General features: G+C 33.5%; 1 protein-coding gene across 5 annotated transcripts in view; it reads left to right on the plus strand.

Moving 5' to 3' along the window:
* Positions 1 to 1485: 1485 nt before the first annotated feature.
* Positions 1486 to 8243, plus strand: part of LOC111709177 (zinc finger MYND domain-containing protein 11) — a 23223-nt gene continuing 16465 nt past the window's right edge. For 3 of the 5 annotated variants that reach the window (XR_002766800.1, XR_002766801.1, XM_023482787.1), the window contains exons 1-8: positions 1486 to 1871; positions 2665 to 2801; positions 3854 to 3982; positions 4557 to 4680; positions 6135 to 6259; positions 6606 to 6700; positions 7335 to 7491; positions 7904 to 7973. Coding sequence is in view for 3 of the 5 variants with exons in the window: in XM_023482787.1 (XP_023338555.1) it covers positions 1830 to 1871; positions 2665 to 2801; positions 3854 to 3982; positions 4557 to 4680; positions 6135 to 6259; positions 6606 to 6700; positions 7335 to 7491; positions 7904 to 7973 (879 nt within the window). In the remaining 2 variants the exon portion in view is untranslated. The remainder of the gene's footprint in view (positions 1872 to 2664; positions 2802 to 3853; positions 3983 to 4556; positions 4681 to 6134; positions 6260 to 6605; positions 6701 to 7334; positions 7492 to 7903; positions 7974 to 8243) is intronic. The other 2 variants (XM_023482788.1, XM_023482789.1) reach the window with 2 other exon arrangements.

The following is an 8243-nucleotide window of genomic DNA, read 5'->3' on the forward strand; positions in this document are numbered from 1 at the left end:
TTATTAATTTTCTCGAAAAAATTATAAATTTCGTCAAAATGTTGGCAAATTACGAAAGAAAATTTTTGCATTTTTTCCAAAAAGCTTTCTTTGCTGGAAACCCTTCTTACAGTGTAGAGTGCACGAAGTGCCGTAAAAAAAATAACATTAACAATTTGTCAAATTTCGTTAACGGCACAGGTAGTTTAACTATAATTATCCTTTTCTGCGAACTGAGTAGTATCTATAGGATATCCAAATCAATTCTATGATGGTGTATTTTTGGACCTACGCCCATCCCCTCTACTGCCCATCCGACCTACAAGTACGTGGTTTTAACAGCTGTGGTAGGTCCGATGCACTGTAGGTCGGATGGGCACGTTAAAAACAGCATATTGGTGCATCCGACCTACTTTAAGCTGTCGCTTGGACACGTTAGTAGGTCTGATGGGCCTTTTTCATAGGTCGGATGGGCATTTTTCGTAGGTCGGATGGGCACATTTTTCGTAGGTCGGATGGGCATTATTCGTAGGTCGGATGGGCATTTTTCGTAGGTCGGATGGGAAAGGCCCATCAGACCTACTAACGTGTCCAAGCGACAGCTTAAAGTAGGTCGGATGCACCATTATGCTGTTTTTAACGTGCCCATCCGACCTACAGTGCATCGGACCTACCACAGCTGTTAAAACCACGTGCTTGTAGGTCGGATGGGCAGTAGAGGGGATGGGCGTAGGTCCAAAAATACTCCATCATTCGAATCAAATGTTTAGCAACGACGACCTTTCTTGTAACATTTTGCGGCATTCTTAAAAAAAATTCCCTCCATGTTTACATTAATCACAAAACCTCGTCCAAACAATGAAAATAAAAGCGAATTTAAATCTTTCTAATCCCTCTTTTACAAAGAGATTGATTAACAAAAGTACGAAAATAATAATGTGAAATAGTTTATGCTGCACTATTAAATTATTTTTTGGCATAACTAATCTATTTTTAATGTTGTTGAATTATAACGGATTTTTTACACAGAATTACATTCAATCTGACGAATCTGAGCCTATGGTGTGAATGGTGTACATTGTTTAGAGAAACAAATTAAATTTTTGTTTTTAGATTTCTAGTTTACGATTTTTGAACCCCCGCCCTCCTATCAGTTTCATTTATTATCGATTTTTAGGTAGTTTTAAGAAAGACACATGGACCAAGTTGTTCTTGTGGCCGCAGCGCCCTGTGCCCTAGACTATCCTAGCCACAGCGCTCGGCCCCCTGGTCTGTCCTAGCCGCAGATCTAGGCCAAGTAATTGTTCTAATCAAACCTGACCCTGAAATAATTCAAAACAAATATTTTTTTTTGGTTGAAAACAGTTGAAATCTAGGTCATGTACAAAATTGATAGGGGGGGGGGTCCAAAAATCGTACAATAGGACAGACCCTTTTTTTTCTTCAGCAATATGTCAAATTTAATGATATACTCGATAAAATAAATTTTTCTTTGAATATATGTATAATGTTAAAACTATGCAGATATTTCAGATATCAAAATGTAAGATTTACATTGCTATCATCATCTCCCGGTCAAAATGTACACGATTATACTGTTAAAACTAGGAACAGTGAAATATTTATGAAGCCAGGAACTTCTCTGAGGTCCTAGTGAAACTAGGAGCTGCTTTGAGCTCGTTGTGAAATCAGCAGAAACTGCTCTGTGAGCTTCCCGGGATTCCAGGAACTGCTTTGCGAGCTCCTTTGTGAAACTAAATACTGCTCTCTTAAGCCTTCGTGAAACCAAGAACTGCTCTGAGCTCCTCGTGACTAGGAATTGTGAAATCAGGATCTTGAGCGACTACTAGATGTACAGTATGGATGTAACACAGCTGGGAGGGGTGCTAAAGGCAGGATTACGCATCATAAATCTTCTAAACCAATAATTTTTCATAGATTCCAAGTGAACGGAAAATAAAAAGTGCAGAGGTTACTGCGCTTTTCTATTTCTTTGACTGCTAACATTTTTGGGTATATTCCTAGAGAACGATTTTTGGACATCCCCCCCCTTCTATCAATTTGGACATGGGNGTCTTAAGGTAGATCTAGGGGCTTACTATAATGTATATATTATTAAAAAGAACTTTTTTCCTACTTAATAACTTAATTTTCCTGCTCTGAATTATATCCTTATTTTTCCTTCTGTACATCCTGTTTTTTTTATATACTGAATTTTCCTTCTCTAAACCCTTTTTTCTTTTCATATCCTCATTTTCCTCGGGGGGTCCAAAAATCGTTCACTAGGACAGACCCCATTTTTGTAAGAAATTTTGCAAATTTTTCTGTTATCTTTGGTAGATTTCAAGAAATTTTTTGACGCCAAAATTGTATTTTTTGACGCCAAAATTGTATTTTTTGACGCCAAAATTGTATTTTTTGACCCCAAAACCTTCAGGATTGTCGAGGCACCTCGAAAGATTTGTATTTCACCATGTTTCCGGCTTTATCTCTCTCTTTTTTCGGACAAAAGGACAAAAGTTCCAAGTTCTTTTTGCTGAACGGGTGTGAAATATTTATGGTACAGAATCTTTTTCTTTTTTTTCTACAAAATATCAAAGTATTCGGATAGAAAAGAATCCCTATTATTAAAACTTGTTTCTAAACTTTGGATTGGTTCAAGTTAAATGATTTGTTGATATCAAGGATGTGTTCCGTGTGTCCCAGGAAATACGACGAGTATCTGACCCAGACAAAGCTCAGATTATCTGGGATGGAATAAAAACGGTGCGAGCTCAGAAACAGATTCCCGCCCTCCCTCGGCTCTCTAGATACATGAACAGGTAACAAGGGGTTTGTGTAAAGTTGATTTGTGTTTGTGGATTTCAAAATTACGTCTAGGAGAGGCAAAGATGATAATTTTATACACTCATATTGTAGATTTGTTTAATATACATGTAATGTATTATATTAATTATATATTTAAGTCAACACTAAAAGCCAAATTTTCATGCTAAGAATATAATTTGATTAAAGTTTACAAATAAACTTCTCGTTATTCAAGCTTAATTATAATTGACGACATTGTTCTGCAATTTCCTTGACTGTAGTCATGTTGTGTGTCTGCACCAAAAGAGTGTGCGTGTGTTAATACGAACTCGTCTGCAAAGCAGTGCGACTAGCTTTCTCATGCCAGACCAGCGCCATTTCCCTTCCTTTTATTCTTATTCTCTGTTTTCCACACATATTGGGTTTAATTCATTTACTCGTGATATAAATCAGAAACGTGGACAGTTTATTGCTAAAATTTATTCGTCTTGGAACATTGCAGTTAGAATTGTTTAAATTACGAAACACTTGTAATAAATATTTTATTGAACCACTGTCACAGTCCTCTCATTTAATGACCATGCTCTGCAGTAGGTTTGTTTCATTCATTTCTTCATTAGAAAATACGTCAAAAATTTGTATCAGACTTTTGATAAATCTTTTAAAATTTGATCAAAGCTAGGTCAGTAACTGCAAAAAATCTGAGAAATATTGCAGACAAATGCATCAAAGATTTGAATATTATCGACAAACGTATTGTAAAAAATTGTATGATATTTCAAGAAATACCCGTGGAAGAAGAATGGAGGATTCCATTTTTAAATGAACTAATTTCTTCAAAAATAAACGATAAGATTGTTATCAATGGAGTTGACCAAGCTGAGCTTGACGATATTATTAATTTTGTATGCGAGACCTAATTATAGTATGATTTAGATTCTTGTATTTGGATTTATTTTTGATATTTACTCTTATAAATTTATTTTTTGTCTGTTTTAATTTGTACCAATTTTTTATATTGTGTACGTTCACGAAATAAATAATAAAATAATATCATAATGTTTAGGAATTATAAACTAGATAAAGAGACTACACAACGACTACTAGATCTAGCAGTAGAAGATAATCTGATAAAACTACACAAGAAAGTCGGAACTAAGGGGAATAAAGCAGGAGTTGAAGAAGATGCCTACAGGTATAAGTTTAAGAAGAAATAAATTATGAAATTAATCCTTCATAATTACCTAGCTTTGTATTGCTTAAAGGGACTGTAAGCGTAATTTTAAGTAAACCTTCATGGAAAGATAACAATGTCTGATTTACAACAGTGCCTTTGAAACTTTAATTGATAAAAAATATGGAAGTTAACGTCGTCGACTTGTAAAGTATTCATTTCTAATAATTTTTCCATTATTTTTTTATAACCAAGAAATGCGCAATTCACCTCTGAGGAAAAACCGCAAATATACAGTTATACAAACTAAACATGGATACCTAATTCATACTTGATCAGACAAAGTTTTTAAGTGCATTCCCATCTTTGTATGGATGATCACATGAAATTACGCTTGATCACATGAAATTAAGCTTGATCACATGAAATTTTGCTTGATCACATGAAATTACGCTTGATCACATGAAATTACGCTTGATCACATGAAATTACGCTTGATCACATGAAATTACACTTGATCACATGAAATTACGCTAACAGTCTCTTTTAAATGTACAAAAGACGAAATTACAATAATTAATCCCTTTGTTTCCAGATTACCGACTGAGGATATGTTGCCGTTTGAGCGGCATGATTGGTATTGCTTCCATTGTCATTCTGGTGGTGAGGTTATACTGTGCAGGGACTGCCATAGGGTTTATCATCAAAGCTGTCTTAAGGTAGATCTAGGGGCTTACTATAATGTATATATTATTAAAAAGAACTTTTTTCCTACTTAATAACTTAATTTTCCTGCTCTGAATTATATCCTTATTTTTCCTTCTGTACATCCTGTTTTTTATATACTGAATTTTCCTTCTCTAAACCCTTTTTTATTTTTATATCCTTATTTTGCCTCCCCTAACCCCCTTTTTTTTACATCAGGTTGTTTTTCCTTATGTAAACCCTTTTTTATGCCCTTATTTTTCCTTCTCTGAACCCCTTTTTTCATATCCTTATTTTTCCGCCTCTGAACCCCTTTTTTCATATCCTTATTTTTCCGCCTCTGAACCCCTTTTTCTTTTTATATCCTTAATTTTCCTTCTCTGAACCCATTTTTTCTTTGATATCCTTATTTTTCCTCCTCTTAACCCATTTTTCTTTTTATATCCTTATTTTTCCTCCTCTAAACCCATTTTTCTTCTTATATCCTTATTTTTCCTTCTCTAAACCCCTTTTTCTTTTTGTATCCTTATTTTTCCTTCTCAAACCCTTTTTTTCTCTTTATATACTTAATTTTCCTTCTCTAACCTCCTTTTTCTCTTTATATACTTAATTTTCCTTCTGTAAACCCTTTTTTCTTTTCATATCCTCATTTTCCTCCTTTATATCCTTTTTCCCTTATTTTTATTCTTATCTTTCCTCTTCGAAATCCATTTTTTTTCTTTACATCTTTTTTTCTACCTCTAAATCTAATTCTATCTCTAAATCCTTTTTTCCTCCTTTAAATTCGTTTTTCCTGCTTTATATCCTTATCTTTCCTTCTCTAAATCCTTTTTTTCCTTCTTTAAATCCTTATCTTTCCTCCGCTGAATTCTTTTTTCCTTCTTTAAGTCCTTTTTTCCTGCACACAATTTTTTTTACCTCCACTAAATCCTTTTTACTCCTCTAAATACCTTTACCTCCACTAAATCCTTTTCCCTCCACTTAATCCTTTTTACCTTCACTAAATCCTTTTCCCTCCACTAAATCCTTATTACCTTCACTAAATCCTTTTCCCTTCACTAAATCCTTTCTACTCCTCTAAATACCTTTACCTCCACTAAATCCTTTTTACTCCTCTAAATACCTTTACCTCCACTAAATCCTTTCTACTCCTCTAAATACCTTTACCTCCACTAAATCCTTTTTACTCTTCTAAATACCTTTACCTCCACTAAATCCTTTTTACTCCTCTAAATACCTTTACCTCCACTAAATACCTTTACCTCCTCAATGTTTTTTTCCTCTCCTAAACTTTTAACATATGTTATTTCCAAACAGACTGGAAAAAAACGTAATTTCAAAAAAAGGGTTGTTCAATTATTTTTTATTTTTTTTTTTAATTATCTCAAAACTTGATTTGTTTTGATTTGTTTAAATTTGATTCTATTTCACAACATGCTTTAAACAAATATATGTTTTATTTCACCAGGACGAGCTGATCGACCATTTAGTGTTCGTTTGTCAATACTGTCGAGGCTTCCAGACAATCCCGACAGAGTTCGATAAAAACGAGAGACGAGATCTTAATCATCTTCTTAGCATAGTAGCAACAAGGTGATATATATTATATAATAGTATATTCAGTGCTTAGGATCCTTTAGATCTCCAACATTTTGGCTTCCTGGATCCGGATCTGCAAAACACAAATATCAACTAATCAGCAATTATTTTCATAATTTCTCTGAATTGTATATTAAGGTCCATCGTTAAAAATATTTTTTCTTTAAGTTCTTCTATTAAAAGTTCAGTAAATGTTCAGTAAATGTTCCATGACATGGATTTGATTTGATTAATTTTGATTTTGATTTGATTTTATTCGATTTGATTTGATTTGATTTGATTTGATTTGATTTGATTTGATTTGATTTGATTTGATTTGATTTGATTTGATTTGATGTAGGTTAAAAGAAAAGATGCCCCACAGTATCCTATCCCGTGCTCCTCCTCCCCCTGCTAAGAATCCATATTTGACCAGTGACCGGAAAGCTACTGTAGGTAAGCCAATAGTAAATTAGAGTTCGCTATTTCAAAATGAAACTTTGGAGGAACAAAGACCGGTTTTTGAAAATGTATTTAATGTTCTCTTTATACTCCATGTATGAATGTAATGTACTTTTTGTATTCTTTTTACTCCTTATACTCCATGTACATGTTGTATTTATGTATTAAATTTATGTACTTCATGTTCTAATGTTTTCCTTTTGTACTCTATATATTTTTTTTAGCTTCATGTACTATGTTCTTGTTTTTCATGTACTCCATATATTCTGTTTATTCCATAATACTTTGTAATTCCATGTACTCCTAGTTTTCCAACAACGGTATCCTTGAAGCCTTTATCTGATCAAAAATATGGAAGCAAATGCCGTTTTTCTGACTTGGAAAGAGATTATTTCTGTACGTTTCTCCGTTGCTTCTTATGAATAAGGAATGCGCAAGTCACTGTCGCAGAGAAAGCGGAAATTAAATTAATCACCTTAAGGAAACAAAAACATTGATATCTAATATGATTAGAAAAGGCTTTTTAGTGTACTGTTGTAAATCGGGCATTGACATCTTTGCATGGAGGGTCACTTGAAATAACGCGTATAGTCCATTTGAACAATGTTATGTACTGTATGTACCCCAGGTGAGGGTGGGATTGTGAACTCGGCTGACCGGGAAGCGTTTGCTAGTTTTGGTGAGGAGAAATGGCGCGCTAAGTTTCTATTAAAAAGACATATAGACCTTGACGAGGTTTATCTTAAAGCACAGTCAACACAGTACAGAGTACCAGACGAATTCAGGTGGGATTATTTCAACAATACTTTTTTAGAGTTTCCAGGGGTGCATATTTTCTTGAAAAATCATCCCCATCCTTTTGAAAATAATTTAATCCCCAAAAGTTACGTGTGTTGTTTGTAAGGTTTTATTCGTTAAATTGTGGAAAAATTAAATAAATTGGAAAAAGACTAAAAAAAAATAATGAAAAAACTTACCTCTTGATGTTTAAATAATAAACAACTTCTTTCTTATCAATTGTTTTACTGAATGCAAAAATTGTTATAGACTATTTGCTTTGATAGCCGTTTTTATGGATGATATCAAATAATTACTGAAATATTATATTGAAGGGGGGGGGGGGGGTCCTTAAATAGTTAATTACCCGAGTCCAATTTCTTGAATAAAGTGTAAATTATTATTTGACTTTAATTTTAGATCTGATGTTCAAAATATTGTTCATAATGTTGTGATCTATCACGGAAACTACAGTACAATGGCTGACCAGGAAACCATTCATTAATACTTTGATTGATTAACTGATATATTCATTTTGTTATCTTAGTATTCTTTGAATCATTGATTCATTTATTCATTGATTCATTGATACATTGATACATTGATACATTTATACATAGATACATTGATTTATTGATTCATTAGTTCTTTTGTTCGTTTTTTCGTTGGTTCATTGGTTCGTTGGTTCGTTGGTTCTTTGGTTCGTTGGTTCGTTGATTCATTGGTTCATTGGTTCATTGGTTCATTGATTCGTTGGTTC

The sequence above is a fragment of the Eurytemora carolleeae genome, unplaced genomic scaffold, assembly GCF_000591075.1.
Source record: "Eurytemora carolleeae unplaced genomic scaffold, Eaff_2.0 scaffold805, whole genome shotgun sequence".
Lineage (NCBI taxonomy): Eukaryota > Metazoa > Arthropoda > Copepoda > Calanoida > Temoridae > Eurytemora > Eurytemora carolleeae.